The sequence below is a fragment of the Bombina bombina genome, chromosome 6, assembly GCF_027579735.1.
Source record: "Bombina bombina isolate aBomBom1 chromosome 6, aBomBom1.pri, whole genome shotgun sequence".
In the NCBI taxonomy this organism is placed as follows: Eukaryota; Metazoa; Chordata; class Amphibia; order Anura; family Bombinatoridae; genus Bombina; species Bombina bombina.
In genome coordinates, this window is record NC_069504.1 from 832,237,319 (window position 1) to 832,260,212 (window position 22,894).

The following is a 22,894-nucleotide window of genomic DNA, read 5'->3' on the forward strand; positions in this document are numbered from 1 at the left end:
TCTTATCTTGAAACCAATTCTGTACCCTTCTGAAACAATGTTCTGAATCCAAAGATTGTGAACGGAATTGATCCAAATTTCTTTGAAAAAACGTAATCTGCCCCCTACCAGCTGAGCTGGAATGAGGGCCGCACCTTCATGTGGACTTAGGAGCTGGCTTTGATTTTCTAAAAGGCTTGGATTTATTCCAGACTGGAGATGGTTTCCAAACTGATACCGCTCCTGAGGATGAAGGATCAGGCTTTTGTTCCTTGTTGTGACGAAAGGAACGAAAACGATTATTAGACCTGAATTTACCTTTAGACTTTTTATCCTGTGGTAAAAAAGTTCCTTTCCCTCCAGTAACAGTTGAGATAATAGAATCCAACAGAGAACCAAATAATTTATTACCCTGGAAAGAAAGGGAAAGCAAAGTTGACTTAGAAGACATATCAGCATTCCAAGTTTTAAGCCATAAAGCTCTTCTAGCTAAAATAGCTAGAGACCTATACCTGACATCAACTCTAATGATATCAAAGATGGCATCACAAATAAAATTATTAGCATGTTGAAGCAGAATAATAATGCTATGAGAATTATGATCTGTTACTTGTTGCGCTAAAGCTTTCAACCAAAAAGTTGAAGCTGCAGCAACATCCGCCAAAGATATAGCAGGTCTAAGAAGATTACCTGAACACAAATAAGCTTTTCTTAGAAAGGATTCAATTTTCCTATCTAAAGGATCCTTAAAGGAAGTACCATCTGCCGTAGGAATAGTAGTACGCTTAGCAAGAGTAGAGACAGCCCCATCAACCTTAGGGATTTTGTCCCAAAACTCTAATCTGTCAGATGGCACAGGATATAATTGCTTAAAACGTTTAGAAGGAGTAAATGAATTGCCCAAATTATTCCATTCCCTGGAAATTACTTCAGAAATAGCACCAGGAACAGGAAAAACTTCTGGAATAACTACAGGAGATTTAAAAACCTTATCTAAACGTTTAGATTTAGTATCAAGAGGACCAGAATCCTCAATTTCTAATGCAATTAGGACTTCTTTAAGTAAAGAACGAATAAATTCCATTTTAAATAAATATGAAGATTTATCAGCATCAACCTCTGAGACAGAATCCTCTGAACCAGAAGAACCATTATCAGAATGATGATGTTCATTTAAAAATTCATTTTTAAAAGACTTTTTATGTTTACTAGAAGGAGGAATAACAGACATAGCCTTCTTAATGGATTTAGAAACAAAATTTCTTATGTTATCAGGAACACTCTGAGTATTAGATGTTGACGGAACAGCAACAGGTAATGGAACTTTACTAAAGGAAATATTATCTGCATTAACAAGTTTGTCATGACATTCAATACAAACAACAGCTGGAGGAACAGCTACCAAAAGTTTACAGCAGATACACTTAGCTTTGGTAGCTCCAGCACCAGGCGGCGATTTTCCAGAAGTATCTTCTGACTCAGTTGCAACGTGGGACATCTTGCAATATGTAATAGAAAAACAACATATAAAGCAAAATTGATCAAATTCCTTAAATGACAGTTTCAGGAATGGGAAAAAATGCCAGTGAACAAGCTTCTAGCAACCAGAAGCAATAAATAATGAGACTTAAATAATGTGGAGACAAAAGTGACGCCCATATTTTTTTAGCGCCAAATAAGACGCCCACATTATTTGGCGCCTAAATGCTTTTGACGCCAAAAATGACGCCATATCCAGAACGCCGACACTTTTGTCGCAAAAGAACGTCAAAAATGACGCAACTTCCGGCGACACGTATGACGCCGGAAACTGAAAAAAAATTTTGCACCAAAAAATTCCGCGCCAAGAATGACGCAATAAAATGAAGCATTTTCAGCCCCCGCGAGCCTAACAGCCCACAAGGAAAAAGTCAAATTTTAAGGTAAGAAAAAAATGATTGATTCAAATGCATTATCCCAAATATGAAACTGACTGTCTGAAATAAGGAATGTTGAACATCCTGAGTCAAGGCAAATAAATGTTTGAATACATATATTTAGAACTTTATATAAAAGTGCCCAACCATAGCTTAGAGCAGTGATTTTTAACCTTTTTTTGCCGTGGCACACTTTTTTACATTAAAAAAACCTGTGGCACACCACCATCCCAACATTTAAAAAAAAAATCACACATTGTAGCCTAATACAGCATATATATATATACACAAACACACACATACTGTATGTATTGTGCTGTTATGCCATGCCTCCTACAAACTACCCCTGCACTGGGAGTAAAAAACAAGCAAAGTTTAAAAAATATGTCACACTGTTGTCAGTCTGCCGTGGCACACCTGAGGATCTCTCACGGCACACTAGTGTGCCACAGCACACTGGTTGAAAAACACTGGCTTAGAGTGTCACAGAAAATAAGACTTACTTACCCCAGGACACTCATCTACATGTTGTAGAAAGCCAAACCAGTACTGAAACGAAAATCAGCAGAGGTAATGGTATATATATATATATATATATATATATATATATATATATATATATATATATATATATATATATATATATATATATATATATAAATAAGAGTATATCGTCGATCTGAAAAGGGAGGTAAGAGATGAATCTCTACGACCGATAACAGAGAACCTATGAAATAGACCCCGTAGAAGGAGATCATTGAATTCAAATAGGCAATACTCTCCTCACATCCCTCTGACATTCACTGCACGCTGAGAGGAAAACCGGGCTCCAACCTGCTGCGGAGTGCATATCAACGTAGAATCTAGCACAAACTTACTTCACCACCTCCATAGGAGGCAAAGTTTGTAAAACTGATTTGTGGGTGTGGTGAGGGGTGTATTTGTAGGCATTTTGAGGTTTGGGAAACTTTGCCCCTCCTGGTAGGAATGTATATCCCATACGTCACTAGCTCATGGACTCTTGCTAATTACATGAAAGAAATCAGTACAATCTTAGTAAAAAAAATAAGCAAAACTATAAATTGCTACAAAAACTCTCCCAGATGGGCTATATAAATGGATCATCTACAAAACATTTACGTTAAGAAAAATCTAGTGTCCCTTTAAACAAGAGATATCAAACCAGCCACATACTGTTTTTTGGTGTCCGATTGCACAGACGCAAATACACAAGGGTGGAAGATTTTACTGAAATATGCAAGGAGAACCATGTCTTGCACAGTTCAATTAAAGGGACAGTATACACTCATTTTCATATAACTGCATGTAATAGACACTACTATAAAGAATAAGATGCACAGATACTGAAATAAAAATCCAGTATAAAACTGTTTAAAAACTTACTTAGAAGCTGTCAGTTTGGCGCTGTTGAAAAGGTAACTGGAAAGCCCACTGCAAGTGGGAAATAAGACACTCCCCCCTCCCCCTTCTTTTGCATATGAAAAGACCCTTTACACAAACAGGAGCAAGCTGGAGAAGGTAGCTGACGGTATTCACATAAAACTTTGGGGCTTGGTTAGGAGTCTGAAAATCAGAGCAATGTTATTTAACAATAAGCAAAACTATACATTTATTATTTTTTTTTTAAAAATGTATGGGCTATATAAATGGATCATCTACAAAACATTTATGCAAAGAAAAAATGAGTATATAATGTCCCTTTAAAGCTTTATAATGACAGGGCCAGAAATCTGCAATAGCTCTAGTGAAAAGAGACCAGGCATATTTCAAAAGCCACCAAGTTCAAGGAGTGAATCCAAACGGTTAAAGGGACATGAAACCCCAAATGTTTCTTTCATGATTCAGATAGAGCATACAATTTAAACAACCTTCTAATGTACTTCTTATATGAAATGTGCTTTGTTCTCTTAGTATCTTTTGTTGTAGAAGCTGTAATCCACTACTGGGAGCTAGCTGAACAAATCTGGTGAGCCAATGGCAAGCGGCATATACGTCTAGCCATCAATCACCAAATAGCTTCCACTAATTCATTGCCGCTCCTAGGCCTACCTAGGTATGCCTTTCAATAAAGGATACTAAGAGAATAAAGCAAATTAGTTAATATAAGAAAACAGCAAAATTGTTTAAAACTGCATGCTGTCCCTTTAAACAAAATTTAAAAGCTTTCAGACTTTTTTGGCAGTTGAGTTTTGGAATAAAAATAAATCTGAATATTATTTAAATTTAAAAAAATCAAGAATTTAGAAGCGATTCAATCAGTGTAAGCACTTTTAGGGGGTTGATCTATCAAAGGCTTTGTCTGCCTTCACCCCACTACGACTGCAGGTTCTCACAAGAGAACCTGAAGTCAGTATTTATCAAGCATCGGTCATCAGACCGATGCTCCCCTAACCTCATCTCCAACTCTTAGGTGGAGAGTTTCAATCTCCACCATCTTGTTCGAACGGGGAGATGGACAGCTCCTGCCCTTGTGTGATTGGCTATGTGCGGGCAGGGTGCCGTGTTGCTCAAGAGCGTAAAATAACATAATTTATGTAAGAACTTACCTGATAAATTAATTTCTTTCATATTAGCAAGAGTCCATGAGCTAGTGACGTATGGGATATACATTCCTACCAGGAGGGGCAAAGTTTCCCAAACCTCAAATGCCTATAAATACACCCCTCACCACACCCACAAATCAGTTTAACGAATAGCCAAGAAGTGGGGTGATAAGAAAAAAGTGCGAAAGCATAAAAAATAAGGAATTGGAATAATTGTGCTTTATACAAAAAAATCATAACCACCATATAAAGGGTGGGCCTCATGGACTCTTGCTAATATGAAAGAAATGAATTTATCAGGTAAGTTCTTACATAAATTATGTTTTCTTTCATGTAATTAGCAAGAGTCCATGAGCTAGTGACGTATGGGATAATGACTACCCAAGATGTGGATCTTCCACGCAAGAGTCACTAGAGAGGGAGGGATAAAATAAAGACAGCCAATTCCGCTGAAAATAATCCACACCCAAAACAAAGTTTAAATCTTATAATGAAAAAAACTGAAATTATAAGCAGAAGAATCAAACTGAAACAGCTGCCTGAAGTATTTTTCTACCAAAAACTGCTTCAGAAGAAGAAAACACATCAAAATGGTAGAATTTAGTAAAAATATGCAAAGAAGATCAAGTTGCTGCTTTGCAAATCTGATCAACCGAAGCTTTATTCCTAAACGCCCAGGAAGTAGAAACTGACCTAGTAGAATGAGCTGTAATCCTTTGAGGCAGAGATTACCCGACTCGACATAAGCATGATGAATTAAAGATTTCAACCAAGATGCCAAAGAAATGGCAGAGGCCTTCTGACCTTTCCTAGAACTGGAAAAGATAACAAAAAGACTAGAAGTCTTTCGGAAAATCTTAGTAGCTTAAACATAACATTTCAAAGCTCTAACTACATCCAAAGAATGCAGTGAACTCTCCTTAGAATTCTTAGGATTAGGACAAAATGAAGGAACTACAATTTCTCTACTAATGTTGTTAGAATTCACAACCTTAGGTAAAAATTTAAAAGAAGTTCGCAACACCGCCTAATCCTGATGAAAAATCAGAAAAGGAGACTCACAAGAAAGAGCAGATAATTCAGAAACTCTTCTAGCAGAAGAGATGGCCAAAAGAAACAAAACTTTCTAAGAAAGTAATTTAATGTCCAGAGAATGCATAGGTTCAAACGGAGGAGCTTGAAGAGCCCCCAGAACCAAATTCAAACTCCAAGGAGGAGAAATAACAAGTTTTATACGAACCAAAGCTTGTACAAAACAATAAAAATCAGGAAAACTAGCAATCTTTCTGTGAAAAAGAACAGAAAGAGCAGAGATTTGTCCTTTCAAGGAACTTGCAGACAAACCTTTATCCAAACCATCCTGAAGAAACTGTAAAATTCTAGGAATTCTAAAAGAATGCCAAGAAAAATGATGAGAAAAACACCAAAAAATGCAAGTCTTCCAGACTCGATAATATATCATCCTAGATACAGATTTACGAGCCTGCAACATAGTATTAATTACGGAGTCAGAGAAAACCTCTATGACTGAGAATCAAGCGTTCAATCTCCATACTTTCAATTTAAGGATTTGAGATCCTGATGGAAAAAAAGGACCTTGTGATAGAAGGTCTGGTCTTAACGGAAGAGTCCATGGATGGCAAGGAGCCATCCGGACAAGATCAGCATACCAAAACCTGTGAGGCCATGCTGGAGCCACCAGCAGAATAAACGAACGCTCCTTTAGAATTTTGGAAATCACTCTTGAAAGAAGAAGAACTAGAGGCGGAAAGATATAGCAGGATGATATTTCCAAGGAAGTGACAATGCATCCACTGCTTCCGCCTGAGGATCCCTGGATCTGGACAGATACCTGGGAAGCTTCTTGTTTAGATGAGAAGCCATCAGATCTATTTCTGGAAGTCCCCATATTTGAACAATCTGAAGAAATACCTCTGGGTGAAGAGACCATTCGCCCGGATGTAGCATTTGGCGACTGAGATAATCCGCTTCCCAATTGTCTATACCTGGGATATGAACCGCAGAAATTAGACAGGGGCTGGATTTCGCCCATACAAGTATTCGAGATACTTCCTTTATAGCCAGAGGACTGTGAGTCCCTCTTGATGATTGACATATGCCACATTTGTGACATTGTCCGTCTGTAAACAAATGAACGACTCTCTCTTTAGAAGAGGCCACGACTGAAGAGCTCTGAAAATTGCACGGAGTTCCAAAATGTTGATTGGAAATCTCACCTCCTGAGATTCCCAAACCCCTTGTGCTGTCAGAAACCCCCATACAGCTCCCCAACCTTGCATCTGTTGAGATCACAGTCCAGATTGGAAGAACAAAAGAAGCCCCCTGAACTAAACGATGGTGGTCTGTACCACGTCAGAGGGTGTCGAACAATCGGTTTTAAAGATATTAAATGAGATATCTTTGTATAATCCTTGCACCACTGGTTCAGCATACAGAGCTGAAGAGGTCGCATTTGAAAATGAGCAAAGGGGAACACGTCCAATGCAGCAGTCATAAGAACCTAGAATTTCCATGCATAAGGCTACCGAAGGGAATGATTGAGACTGAAGGTTTCGATAAGCTGAAACCAAATTGAGACGTCTCTTGTCCGACAGAGACAGAGTCATGGACACTGAATCTATCTGGAAACCTAAAAAAGGTTACTCTTGCCTGAGGAATCAACAAACTGATTGGTTAATTGATCCTCCGACCATGTTCTTGAAGAAACAACACTCATAAAAAGCTGGAAAGGAACTTTCCATTGAAAATGAGCAAAGGGAATTGAATCCAATGCTGTTAAAACTTCTATGCATATATAGCAACTGAAGGAAAAAATAGAGACTAAAGGTACCGACAGACGGAACCCAATACAAATTGTCCCTTGTCCGATAGAGACAAAGACAGTGACATAAACCATCTGGAAACCTAAAAAAGGTGACCCTTACATGAGGAATCAAGAACTTTTGAAAAAAAGATCCTCTATGTCCTGAAGAGCAAGTGAATCATATTAGAGTCCGCATCCTCAGGAAATAATCTGAATGAAAACAGAAAAATGAAAAATATGCATTTATTGTATCTAATGAAAACAAATAATGCTATCAGTGACCATAAAAAGGCAGAATAGTTTGAATAAAACTCCAAAACCCAGTTCCTAAAAAAGGAACCGGAAGAAAAACCCCAGAAGATTCCAGGTCTGAGCAGCGCTTGAACCCCATGGGTGCCCAGCCATGCTACAACAGTATCCAAAATATATAGGACAGAAACACACTTAAAGAAAGTGTTAGCCTTACTGGAATAAAATCAAAGAAATTTGGACAAAATAGAACCAAATACATTTCAAAGAAGTCTTAACCTGCCCCTTACCAGCCAAGCTGGAATACGGCACGTACATCGCAATATTAGGGAGCTGATTTCGAACCCCAATTATAAACATGTTACTTGGGAAAGAACTCAGGAATTCGTTCCTTAATAAGAACAACCAAACTAGTATAAGCTTAAAGTTTTAGTCTTAGAACTCAATCTTGAAGCCCATAGTAACAGTTAAGAATTGAATCCAATTATAAAACAAATAATTGATTATCTTAGAACAAAAGAAATATTTTCTTTTTTTTTTTTTTAAATCACAAAATTCTTCTAGCTAAAATAGCTAAAGACATAGATTAACCCTCATTTGCGAATATATTCAATAAAATGAAGACACAAATGAAATCATTAGCATGATAGTCCAGTTTAAAGGACCAGTCAAAACAGAGGACTTGCAAAATGCAAAACAAGACAAATGCAACAGCACCTAGTCTAGTAAATGTTGTCCCTTTAACAATGCTAAAATAAATCATAATCTGATACTTGATCTTAAAGTAAACAGAAAAAATGAAGCAATTGCAATATCACAGGACCAAGAAAAGTACCTGAAACTAAATAATTTTCCATAAATAAGATACAACTATATAAAGGAAAATAAATATTATTTTGCTATAGAAACAATAGCATAATTAGTAGGAGTAGAGATAGCCCCAATAAATTGGAGAACCCTCCAAATTGAATTTAACTGCTGGCAAAGAATATAGTTTAAAACCTTGAAGAAGGAATAAAAGAGAATTCTCAGCCTATTCCCTTCCCTAGTATGGGGAATTGGAAAGAAAACCTCTGAAATCACAGAAGAAAAAAAGGCAGAAATAGTGTCAGCTAGTCTTAAAGAACTAGTTACCTTAATATCCAAAATAATCAACACCTCTTCAACAAAGAACAAATGTACTTTAATAAAAAGAATTATAAAAAAGTAGATTTGTTAGTGTCAATATCTGATGAAGAGAATTTCTGAAAGAGAAAAAAAAAATCATCATCAGAGAAGGATAAATCAGTATGTTGTTGGTCAGTTGAAACTTCAATAATTAAAAAAGAAGTGAAAAAGACCTAAAAATTGTATTAGAAGGCACAAAGTCAGACAAAGCCTTAATCAGAAAAAATATTTCTTATAAATCTTCTAAACATTTCTTGTACTTAAGAATGGAAATGTATAAAGCATAAATACTAATGGAATCTGCATGTAAAAGTATATCATAATAACTTATTACAAACCATAGCTAAAGATAAACATTTATAACATTTAAAATAAATGAACTTAGCTTTGGTAGAACTGAAACTCAGTTAAGCATTTTTCCAGAAGTGGCTTCTGACTCAGGGTCACTCGTAGACATCTTGCAATATGTAATAGAAAAAACAACATATAAAGCAAAATCGATCAAATTCCTTAAATGACAGTTTCAGGAATGGGAAAAAAACATAATTTATGTAAGAACTTACCTGATAAATTCATTTCTTTCATATTAGCAAGAGTCCATGAGCTAGTGACGTATGGGATATACATTCCTACCAGGAGGGGCAAAGTTTCCCAAACCTCAAAATGCCTATAAATACACCCCTCACCACACCCACAATTCAGTTTAACGAATAGCCAAGAAGTGGGGTGTTAAAGTGCGAAAGCATATAAAATAAGGAATTGGAATAATTGTGCTTTATACAAAATCATAACCACCACAAAAAAAGGGCGGGCCTCATGGACTCTTGCTAATATGAAAGAAATGAATTTATCAGGTAAGTTCTTACATAAATTATGTTTTCTTTCATGTAATTAGCAAGAGTCCATGAGCTAGTGACGTATGGGATAATGACTACCCAAGAAGTGGATCTTTCCACACAAGAGTCACTAGAGAGGGAGGGATAAAATAAAGACAGCCAATTCCTGCTGAAAATAATCCACACCCAAAATAAAGTTTAACGAAAAACATAAGCAGAAGATTCAAACTGAAACCGCTGCCTGAAGTACTTTTCTACCAAAAACTGCTTCAGAAGAAGAAAATACATCAAAATGGTAGAATTTAGTAAAAGTATGCAAAGAGGACCAAGTTGCTGCTTTGCAGATCTGGTCAACCGAAGCTTCATTCCTAAACGCCCAGGAAGTAGAAACTGACCTAGTAGAATGAGCTGTAATTCTCTGAGGCGGAGTTTTACCCGACTCAACATAGGCAAGATGAATTAAAGATTTCAACCAAGATGCCAAAGAAATGGCAGAAGCTTTCTGGCCTTTTCTAGAACCGGAAAAGATAACAAATAGACTAGAAGTCTTACGAAAAGATTTCGTAGCTTCAACATAATATTTCAAAGCTCTAACAACATCCAAAGAATGCAACGATTTCTCCTTAGAATTCTTAGGATTAGGACATAATGAAGGAACCACAATTTCTCTACTAATGTTGTTGGAATTCACAACTTTAGGTAAAAATTCAAAAGAAGTTCGCAACACCGCCTTATCCTGATGAAAAATCAGAAAAGGAGACTCACAAGAAAGAGCAGATATTTCAGAAACTCTTCTGGCAGAAGAGATGGCCAAAAGGAACAAAACTTTCCAAGAAAGTAATTTAATGTCCAATGAATGCATAGGTTCAAACGGAGGAGCTTGAAGAGCTCCCAGAACCAAATTCAAACTCCAAGGAGGAGAAATTGACTTAATGACAGGTTTTATACGAACCAAAGCTTGTACAAAACAATGAATATCAGGAAGAATAGCAATCTTTCTGTGAAAAAGAACAGAAAGAGCAGAGATTTGTCCTTTCAAAGAACTTGCGGACAAACCCTTATCTAAACCATCCTGAAGGAACTGTAAAATTCTCGGTATTCTAAAAGAATGCCAGGAAAAATGATGAGAAAGACACCAAGAAATATAAGTCTTCCAGACTCTATAATATATCTCTCGAGATACAGATTTACGAGCCTGTAACATAGTATTAATCACAGAGTCAGAGAAACCTCTTTGACCAAGAATCAAGCGTTCAATCTCCATACCTTTAAATTTAAGGATTTCAGATCCTGATGGAAAAAAGGACCTTGTGACAGAAGGTCTGGTCTTAACGGAAGAGTCCACGGTTGGCAAGAGGCCATCCGGACAAGATCCGCATACCAAAACCTGTGAGGCCATGCCGGAGCTACCAGCAGAACAAACGAGCATTCCTTCAGAATCTTGGAGATTACTCTTGGAAGAAGAACTAGAGGCGGAAAGATATAGGCAGGATGATACTTCCAAGGAAGTGATAATGCATCCACTGCCTCCGCCTGAGGATCCCGGGATCTGGACAGATACCTGGGAAGTTTCTTGTTTAGATGGGACGCCATCAGATCTATTTCTGGAAGTTCCCACATTTGAACAATCTGAAGAAATACCTCTGGGTGAAGAGACCATTCGCCCGGATGCAACGTTTGGCGACTGAGATAATCCGCTTCCCAATTGTCTACACCTGGGATATGAACCGCAGAGATTAGACAGGAGCTGGATTCCGCCCAAACCAAAATTCGAGATACTTCTTTCATAGCCAGAGGACTGTGAGTCCCTCCTTGATGATTGATGTATGCCACAGTTGTGACATTGTCTGTCTGAAAACAAATGAACGATTCTCTCTTCAGAAGAGGCCAAAACTGAAGAGCTCTGAAAATTGCACGGAGTTCCAAAATATTGATCGGTAATCTCACCTCCTGAGATTCCCAAACTCCTTGTGCCGTCACAGATCCCCACACAGCTCCCCAACCTGTGAGACTTGCATCTGTTGAAATTACAGTCCAGGTCGGAAGCACAAAAGAAGCCCCCTGAATTAAACGATGGTGATCTGTCCACCATGTTAGAGAGTGTCGAACAATCGGTTTTAAAGATATTAATTGAGATATCTTTGTGTAATCCCTGCACCATTGCTTCAGCATACAGAGCTGAAGAGGTCGCATGTGAAAACGAGCAAAGGGGATCGCGTCCGATGCAGCAGTCATAAGACCTAGAATTTCCATGCATAAGGCTACCGAAGGGAATGATTGTGACTGAAGGTTTCGACAAGCTGTAATCAACTTTAGACGTCTCTTGTCTGTTAAAGACAGAGTCATGGACACTGAATCCATCTGGAAACCCAGAAAGGTTACCCTTGTCTGAGGAATCAAAGAACTTTTTGGTAAATTGATCCTCCAACCATGATCTTGAAGAAACAACACAAGTCGATTCGTATGAGATTCTGCTAAATGTAAAGACTGAGCAAGTACCAAAATATCGTCCAAATAAGGAAATACCAAAATACCCTGTTCTCTGATTACAGACAGCAGGGCACCGAGAACCTTTGTAAAAATTCTTGGAGCTGTAGCTAGGCCAAACGGCAGAGCCACAAACTGGTAATGCTTGTCCAGAAACGAGAATCTCAGGAACTGATAATGATCTGGATGAATCGGAATATGCAGATATGCATCCTGTAAATCTATTGTGGACATATAATTCCCTTGCTGAACAAAAGGTAAGATAGTCCTTACAGTTACCATCTTGAACGTTGGTATCCTTACATAACGATTCAATATTTTTAGATCCAGAACTGGTCTGAAAGAATTCTCCTTCTTTGGTACAATGAAGAGATTTGAATAAAACCCCATCCCCTGTTCCGGAACTGGAACTGGCATAATTACTCCAGTCAACTCTAGATCTGAAACACATTTCAGAAATGCTTGAGCTTTTACTGGATTTACTGGGACACGGGAAAGAAAAAATCTCTTTGCAGGAGGTCTCAACTTGAAACCAATTCTGTACCCTTCTGAAACAATGCTCTGAATCCAAAGATTGTGAACAGAATTGATCCAAATTTCCTTGAAAAAACGTAACCTGCCCCCTACCAGCTGAGCTGGAATGAGGGCCGCACCTTCATGTGGACTTAGAAGCAGGCTTTGCCTTTCTAGCTGGCTTGGATTTATTCCAAACTGGAGATGGTCTCCAAACTGAAACTGCTCCTGAGGATGAAGGATCAGGCTTTTGTTCTTTGTTGAAACGAAAGGAACGAAAACGATTATTAGCCCTGTTTTTACCTTTAGACTTTTTATCCTGTGGTAAAAAAGTTCCTTTCCCACCAGTAACAGTTGAAATAATGGAATCCAACTGAGAACCAAATAATTTGTTACCCTGGAAAGAAATGGAAAGTAAAGTTGATTTAGAAGCCATATCAGCATTCCAAGTTTTAAGCCATAAAGCTCTTCTAGCTAAAATAGCTAGAGACATAAACCTGACATCAACTCTGATAATATCAAAAATGGCATCACAGATAAAATTATTAGCATGTTGAAGAAGAAGAATAATATCATGAGAATCACGATGTGTTACTTGTTGCGCTAAAGTTTCCAACCAAAAAGTTGAAGCTGCAGCAACATCAGCCAAAGATATAGCAGGTCTAAGAAGATTACCTGAACACAGATAAGCTTTTCTTAGAAAGGACTCAATTTTCCTATCTAGAGGATCCTTAAACGAAGTACCATCTGACGTAGGAATAGTAGTACGTTTAGCAAGGGTAGAAATAGCCCCATCAACTTTAGGGATCTTGTCCCAAAATTCTAATCTGTCAGACGGCACAGGATATAATTGCTTAAAACGTTTAGAAGGAGTAAATGAATTACCCAAATTATCCCATTCTTTGGAAATTACTGCAGAAATAGCATCAGGGACAGGAAAAACTTCTGGAATAACTACAGGAGATTTAAAAACCTTATTTAAACGTTTAGATTTAGTATCAAGAGGACCAGAATCCTCTATTTCTAAAGCAATTAGGACTTCTTTAAGTAAAGAACGAATAAATTCCATTTTAAATAAATATGAAGATTTATCAGCATCAACCTCTGAGACAGAATCCTCTGAACCAGAGGAATCATCAGAATCAGAATGATGATGTTCAGTTAAAAATTCATCTGTAGGGAGAGAAGTTTTAAAAGATTTTTTACGTTTACTAGAAGGAGAAATAACAGACATAGCCTTCTTTATGGATTCAGAAACAAAATCTCTTATATTATCAGGAACATTCTGCACCTTAGATGTTGAAGGAACTGCAACAGGCAATGGTACTTTACTAAAGGAAATATTATCTGCTTTAACAAGTTTGTCATGACAATCAATACAAACAACAGCTGGAGGAATAGCTACCAAAAGTTTACAGCAGATACACTTAGCTTTGGTAGATTCAGCACTTGACAGAGATTTTCCTGTAGTATCTTCTGACTCAGATGCAACGTGAGACATCTTGCAATATGTAAGAGAAAAAACAACATATATATATAAAGCAAAATTGATCAAATTCCTTAAATGACAGTTTCAGGAATGGGAAAAAATGCCAAAGAACAAGCTTCTAGCAACCAGAAGCAATAAAAAATGAGACTTAAATAATGTGGAGACAAAAGTGACGCCCATATTTTTTCGCGCCAAATAAGACGCCCACATTATTTGGCGCCTAAATGCTTTTTGGCGCCAAAAATGACGCCACATCCGGAACGCCGACATTTTTGGCGCAAAATAACGTCAAAAAATGACGCAACTTCCGGCGACACGTATGACGCCGGAAACGGAAATAGAATTTTTGCGCCAAAAAAGTTCGCGCCAAGAATGACGCAATAAAATGAAGCATTTTCAGCCCCCGCGAGCCTAACAGCCCACAGGGAAAAAGTCAAATTTTAAGGTAAGAAAAATGTTAAAATGCATTATCCCAAATATGAAACTGACTGTCTGAAAATAAGGAAAGTTGAACATTCTGAGTCAAGGCAAATAAATGTTTGAATACATATATTTAGAACTTTATAAACAAAGTGCCCAACCATAGCTAGGAGTGTCACAGAAAATAAGACTTACTTACCCCAGGACACTCATCTACATATAGTAGATAGCCAAACCAGTACTGAAACGAGAATCAGCAGAGGTAATGGTATATATAAGAGTATATCGTCGATCTGAAAAGGGAGGTAAGAGATGAATCTCTACGACCGATAACAGAGAACCTATGAAATAGACCCCTTAGAAGGAGATCACTGCATTCAAATAGGCAATACTCTCCTCACATCCCTCTGACATTCACTGCACGCTGAGAGGAAAACCGGGCTCCAACTTGCTGCGGAGCGCATATCAACGTAGAATCTAGCACAAACTTACTTCACCACCTCCATCGGAGGCAAAGTTTGTAAAACTGAATTGTGGGTGTGGTGAGGGGTGTATTTATAGGCATTTTGAGGTTTGGGAAACTTTGCCCCTCCTGGTAGGAATGTATATCCCATACGTCACTAGCTCATGGACTCTTGCTAATTACATGAAAGAAATGCTAGTGAACAAGCTTCTAGCAACCAGAAGCAATAATTAATGAGACTTAAATAATGTGGAGACAATAGTGACGCCCATATTTTTTAGCGCCAAAAAAGACACCACATCCGGAACGCCGACACTTTTGGCGCAAAAAAAGTCAAAAAAATGACGCAACTTCCGGCGACACGTATGACGCCGGAAACAGAAAAAAAATTTGCGCCAAAAAAGTCCGCACCAAGAATGACGCAATAAAATGAAGCATTTTCAGCCCCCGCGAGCCTAATAGCCCACAGGGAAAAAGTCAAATTTTAAGGTAAGAAAAAAATTGATTGATTCATATGCATTATCCCAAATATGAAACTGACTGTCTGAAATAAGGAACGTTGAACATCAAGGCAAATAAATGTTTGAACACATATATTTAGAACTTTATATAAAAGTGCCCAACCATAGCTTAGAGTGTCACAGAAAATAAGACTTACTTACCCCAGGACACTCATCTACAAGTAGTAGAAAGCCAAACCAGTACTGAAACGAGAATCAGTAGAGGTAATGGTATATATAAGAGTATATCGTCGATCTGAAAAGGGAGGTAAGAGATGAATCTCTACGACCGATAACAGAGAACCTATGAAATAGACCCCGTAGAAGGAGATCATTGAATTCAAACAGGCAATACTCTCCTCACATCCCTCTGACATTCACTGCACGCTGAGAGGAAAACCGGGCTCCAACCTGCTGCGGAGCGCATAACCACCTCCATAGGAGGCAAAGTTTGTAAAACTTATTTGTGGGTGTGGTGAGGGGTGTATTTATAGGCATTTGAGGTTTGGGAAACTTTGCCCCTTCTGGTAGGAATGTATATCCCATACGTCACTAGCTCATGGACTCTTGCTAATTACATGAAAGAAATTGCTCTTGTGCAATGCTGAATTCGGCAGCAGAATTCAGCCCGCCAGAGGTGAGCTGCGTCGGACAGGGGTGCATATGTACGCCCCTCGCCACCATCGCAAATCAACCCCTAGATCTTGGTAAAGAATTAGACAGTGAGAGAGATCCGACGAAAAAGTTAAAAACTTCCAGAAGATCTAGATCCAAACTCCATAGTCTTGGTCATGGGCCAGACAGGAGCCAGAGGAATTGCTCTCTGTTTCCTCCAATAGATGTTTCCCACAATTCAATAGATGAAACAAAGACTAAAAAAGCTGAAACTCAAAGGATTTACTGAGTGCATCATCTTCTGGCACAATATCTGAAAAACCATGGAGTTTTTCCTTGATGCCATCTGATCTATTTCTGGAATAGTGCATTTACAGAAAGGCCACCCTAGGATTTAATCTGCAAAACTCATGAAATACACAAGAGAATTCAGATTACCTGAAATCACAGGCATCACATAGATTATTCAGTGTCAAAAGATTCTCGCAACACTGCAACACTGCTGGGAACTCCATGATTGTTGATGTACACTACCATAGTTATGTTGTTCAACTGGATATGAACATGAAGGTGATACAGAAAGCAACTAAGGTAGTCAGAGCTAAAACCCTGCTCTGCCCTACAAAACCTGAGCCATTTCCAAACTAAGACCCAACTATGAAGACTGAGATCTTAGTATACGACAGTCCATATTGGCTTTCAATGGTATAATATCACCAATTGAGGAAAATCCTGATATGATGTGAGATGAATCTGTTGTACACTGATGAAGGAAGTTAAGTTTCAATAGGAGTAACACCTAAAGGTGTCGCAAGTTGAATGTTAAAGGGACAGTATACACCAATTTTCATATAACTGCATGTAATAGACACTATAAAGAAGAATATGCACAGATACTGATCTAAAAATACAGTATAAAACCATTTAAAAACTTACTTAGAAATTCCCAATTTAGCACTGTTGATGGATGGGATACCCACTGAAAAAGGCTTGGAAAGAAAGACCCTCCCCTTCTCTATATAACTAGCTAGCAAAAATCTGTAGACAACAGTATAAATCTAAAATTTTGGGGCTTAGTTATGAGTCTTAAAATCTGTACAATGTTATATAAAAATAAGCAAAACTATATATTTTTACAAAACAATCCCAAATTGGCTATATAAATGGATCATCTAATCTAGTGTACAATGTCCCTTTAAGTGTAGTTAGTGAGATCAGGCATTCATGGATTGGTATGAAACACAGACTGTCATATAAAAGTATTTAAAAAAAATTAAAAAAAAAATTTGCTTTATACTTTTATTTATTTTTTGTCATTTAACTCTGAAAATTGTGGGTTTTCCAATTCTTAGAATCGAAGTTCACAAAAGAGATACAGAAAAGCCAAACCCTAACTTGACCTCAGCAGAGGTGATAAGATACTGCAAAACAGACAGACAGTGGCAATCCTTGTCCATAGCAGTAAGTCCGGCCTGGCTACCCTAAAAAAAAGGAAGTGGCAGGAAAGGTTGACCACTGAAACTATAATTAGAATGTTTTCACAATTGGCACGTGTGCTAAATTACTGCAAGGGTGCAGAAAAGTCTTGCAACTACAAGGTGGCTTATGTCCCTATAAAGTTAAAGGGACATGAAACCCATCATTTTTCTTTCATGATTCAGATAGAGTATACAATTTTGAACAATTTTACAATTTACTTCTATGATATAATTTGCTTTATTCTCTTGGTATCTCTTGTTAAAAAAACAGCAATGCCAATGGGTGAGCTGATAACACAATGCATATATAAGCAGCCAACAATCAGCAGCTCCTGAGCCTACCTAGCCATGCTTTTCAACAAAGCATACAAAGAAAACAAAACAAATTAGATCATAGAGCATGCAAGTTTAAACAAGTTTCCAATGTACTTCTATCTGAATCATGAAAGAAAAAAAAGTGGGTTTCCTATCCCTTTAAATACAGTGGTATGGATTGAGGTAAAGGTTAACATTGGTAGCTTAGCAGGGGTTAACTAGTTTAGAAGGGAGTGGTTTGACACAGGAGGATCTAGCAGGTTCAGATATTTTATTGTGTTTCTTTTTTATACCATGGCCAGAGTTCAGACCATTCATATGGTCATTACCATCCAACATAATCTCCATTGTAACCCAGCCCATAGTTTACAAGGTAGACACAAGTCAGGATTGTTGCAAAAATTAAGGCCAAACAAATATTACCCTGGAAAAAAAAAAAACTCCACATAAATGCGGGAAAAGAATCCCGAAAACAAAACGGGAGTTGCAAAACTCAATTTATTCTTTATACAGATACATAAAACCATTATGAGCCAAGGTTCAGTCTCTGAAGACAAAACGAATCAGTCTTTTATACTAGGTACACTTACCTTTTCTGCAATGCCACTCTCAGTAGTGTAAATGGCCATAAGCTCTGTGTCTTCAGTGTCCTGATCTCCACTGGATGCAGCACCACCATTTATCCCCACCTACAAAATGACAAAACAGGCATTAGGTTATGCGTTCGCGCCCTGTCAATCACCATCTACCTACTCACTGGTACATTTCATAAACAAAAAAAGTAAACATTAGCCTAAAAGCCCTATAACTGGAATATGTAGCTGGAATAAAAAAAAAATACAATTATGTTTATAAAGTTTTGCAAAAAAATACAAATTATGCAGCCAATACTAGCTTTCTACAGCCACCATTTGCTGTGAGCTTACCAACTGAGGGTACGTGGCAAAACTTGGTTAATTGATTGGCACAAAGATGGCTCATGAGGTGGCAAGTATCTTCTGCATCCTGAGAGCAGAACATTTAGTATATTAGGCATGGGAAAATATTCAGATTTTGTAAACAAATGCAGAATATAAGAGGGACATGACATTTTTTTCTTTCGTGATTCAAATAGAGTATGTGATTTTAAACCACTTTCCAATTTACTTCTATACCCTAATTTGTTTTGTTTTCTTGATATCATTGGTCGAAAAAAAAATGATACCTAGGTAGACTGAGGAGCTGCTGATTGGTGGCTGCACATATATGCCTCATGTTATTGGCTCACCCAATGCTTTCAGTTTGCTCACAGTAGTGCATTGCTGCTTCTTCAACAAAGGATACCAAGATAATAAAGCAATTTAGATAACAGAAGTAAATTAGAAAGTTGTTTAAACTTGTATGTTCTGTCTGAATCATGAAAGAAAAATGTGTGTTTCAGGTTCCCTTCATACATAACTGGCTCGGTGCTAGGATACTCTATGACTTTTCAGAAATACTTTGTACATAAAGCATCAAAAAAAGCAGCTTCACCCCAGACAATAAATATATATTTAACACTAAGGAATATGACTTACCATAAAATGAACAATGGATACAATTTCTTACAGTGACTGAGTTACCCTCAAACCAGCCTGGGTGCAAAGCCAATATAAACTATTACATAAAAATATAAAACACAACACATAGAAAGTCTGCCACTCTCTAGCAAGCACACAGCTAGATTAAACGTTCATGAGAGAGAGAGAGAGAGAGAGAGAGAGAGAGAGAGAGAGAGAGAGCGCATGCGATTTAAACAACTTTCTAATTTACTTATATTATAAAATGTGGTCTGTTCTCTTAATATCCTTTGTTAGGGACATCAAACAAAAAAACAGAATTTATGTTTACCTGATAAATTACTTTCTCCAACGGTGTGTCCGGTCCACGGCGTCATCCTTACTTGTGGGATATTCTCTTCCCCAACAGGAAATGGCAAAGAGCCCAGCAAAGCTGGTCACATGATCCCTCCTAGGCTCCGCCTACCCCAGTCATTCGACCGACGTTAAGGAGGAATATTTGCATAGGAGAAACCATATGATACCGTGGTGACTGTAGTTAAAGAAAATAAATTATCAGACCTGATTAAAAAACCAGGGCGGGCCGTGGACCGGACACACCGTTGGAGAAAGTAATTTATCAGGTAAACATAAATTCTGTTTTCTCCAACATAGGTGTGTCCGGTCCACGGCGTCATCCTTACTTGTGGGAACCAATACCAAAGCTTTAGGACACGGATGAAGGGAGGGAGCAAATCAGGTCACCTAAATGGAAGGCACCACGGCTTGCAAAACCTTTCTCCCAAAAATAGCCTCAGAAGAAGCAAAAGTATCAAACTTGTAAAATTTGGTAAAAGTGTGCAGTGAAGACCAAGTCGCTGCCCTACATATCTGATCAACAGAAGCCTCGTTCTTGAAGGCCCATGTGGAAGCCACAGCCCTAGTGGAATGAGCTGTGATTCTTTCAGGAGGCTGCCGTCCGGCAGTCTCGTAAGCCAATCTGATGATGCTTTTAATCCAAAAAGAGAGAGAGGTAGAAGTTGCTTTTTGACCTCTCCTTTTACCAGAATAAACAACAAACAAGGAAGATGTTTGTCTAAAATCCTTTGTAGCATCTAAATAGAATTTTAGAGCGCGAACAACATCCAAATTGTGCAACAAACGTTCCTTCTTCGAAACTGGTTTCGGACACAAAGAAGGCACGACTATCTCCTGGTTAATGTTTTTGTTAGAAACAACTTTTGGAAGAAAACCAGGTTTAGTACGTAAAACCACCTTATCTGCATGGAACACCAGATAAGGAGGAGAACACTGCAGAGCAGATAATTCTGAAACTCTTCTAGCAGAAGAAATTGCAACCAAAAACAAAACTTTCCAAGATAATAACTTAATATCAACGGAATGTAAGGGTTCAAACGGAACCCCCTGAAGAACTGAAAGAACTAAGTTGAGACTCCAAGGAGGAGTCAAAGGTTTGTAAACAGGCTTGATTCTAACCAGAGCCTGAACAAAAGCTTGAACATCTGGCACAGCTGCCAGTTTTTTGTGAAGTAACACAGACAAGGCAGAAATCTGTCCCTTCAAGGAACTTGCAGATAATCCTTTCTCCAATCCTTCTTGAAGAAAGGATAGAATCTTAGGAATCTTTACCTTGTCCCAAGGGAATCCTTTAGATTCACACCAACAGATATATTTTTTCCATATTTTGTGGTAAATTTTTCTAGTTACAGGCTTTCTGGCCTGAACAAGAGTATCAATAACAGAATCTGAGAACCCTCGTTTTGATAAGATCAAGCGTTCAATCTCCAAGCAGTCAGCTGGAGTGAGACCAGATTCGGATGTTCGAACGGACCTTGAACAAGAAGGTCTCGTCTCAAAGGTAGCTTCCATGGTGGAGCCGATGACATATTCACCAGATCTGCATACCAAGTCCTGCGTGGCCACGCAGGAGCTATCAAGATCACCGACGCCCTCTCCTGATTGATCCTGGCTACCAGCCTGGGGATGAGAGGAAACGGCGGGAATACATAAGCTAGTTTGAAGGTCCAAGGTGCTACTAGTGCATCTACTAGAGTCGCCTTGGGATCCCTGGATCTGGACCCGTAGCAAGGAACCTTGAAGTTCTGCCGAGAGGCCATCAGATCCATGTCTGGAATGCCCCACAGTTGAGTAATTTGGGCAAAGATTTCCGGATGGAGTTCCCACTCCCCCGGATGTAATGTCTGACGACTCAGAAAATCCGCTTCCCAATTTTCCACTCCTGGGATGTGGATTGCAGACAGGTGGCAGGAGTGAGTCTCCGCCCATTGAATGATTTTGGTCACTTCTTCCATCGCCAGGGAACTCCTTGTTCCCCCCTGATGGCTGATGTACGCAACAGTCGTCATGTTGTCTGATTGAAACCGTATGAACTTGGCCTTTGCTAGCTGAGGCCAAGCCTTGAGAGCATTGAATATCGCTCTCAGTTCCAGAATATTTATCGGTAGAAGAGATTCTTCCCGAGACCAAAGACCCTGAGCTTTCAGGGATCCCCAGACCGCGCCCCAGCCCATCAGACTGGCGTCGGTCGTGACAATGACCCACTCTGGTCTGCGGAAGGTCATCCCTTGTGACAGGTTGTCCAGGGACAGCCACCAACGGAGTGAGTCTCTGGTCCTCTGATTTACTTGTATCTTCGGAGACAAGTCTGTATAGTCCCCATTCCACTGACTGAGCATGCACAGTTGTAATGGTCTTAGATGAATGCGCGCAAAAGGAACTATGTCCATTGCCGCTACCATCAAACCTATTACTTCCATGCACTGCGCTATGGAAGGAAGAGGAACGGAATGAAGTGTTTGACAAGAGTTTAGAAGTTTTGTTTTTCTGGCCTCTGTCAGAAAAATCCTCATTTCTAAGGAGTCTATTATTGTTCCCAAGAAGGGAACCCTCGTCGACGGAGATAGAGAACTCTTTTCCACGTTCACTTTCCATCCGTGAGATCTGAGAAAGGCCAGGACTATGTCCGTGTGAGCCTTTGCTTGAGGAAGGGACGACGCTTGAATCAGAATGTCGTCCAAGTAAGGTACTACTGCAATGCCCCTTGGTCTTAGCACCGCTAGAAGGGACCCTAGTACCTTTGTGAAAATCCTTGGAGCAGTGGCTAATCCGAAAGGAAGCGCCACGAACTGGTAATGCTTGTCCAGGAATGCGAACCTTAGGAACCGATGATGTTCCTTGTGGATAGGAATATGTAGATACGCATCCTTTAAATCCACCGTGGTCATGAATTGACCTTCCTGGATGGAAGGAAGAATTGTTCGAATGGTTTCCATTTTGAACGATGGAACCTTGAGAAACTTGTTTAAGATCTTGAGATCTAAGATTGGTCTGAACGTTCCCTCTTTTTTGGGAACTATGAACAGATTGGAGTAGAACCCCATCCCTTGTTCTCCTAATGGAACAGGATGAATCACTCCCATTTTTAACAGGTCTTCTACACAATGTAAGAATGCCTGTCTCTTTATGTGGTCTGAAGACAATTGAGACCTGTGGAACCTCCCCCTTGGGGGAAGCCCCTTGA

At 38.7% G+C, this 22,894-nt stretch overlaps 1 protein-coding gene across 3 annotated transcripts in view; it reads right to left on the reverse strand.

The window, feature by feature from the left end:
* Nucleotides 1-22,894, reverse strand: part of SLC23A2 (solute carrier family 23 member 2) — a 363,505-nt gene that overhangs the window by 110,636 nt on the left and 229,975 nt on the right. For all 3 annotated transcript variants that reach the window (XM_053718194.1, XM_053718196.1, XM_053718195.1), the window contains one exon: nt 18,406-18,504. In XM_053718194.1, the coding sequence (XP_053574169.1) occupies nt 18,406-18,504 (99 nt within the window). The remainder of the gene's footprint in view (nt 1-18,405; nt 18,505-22,894) is intronic.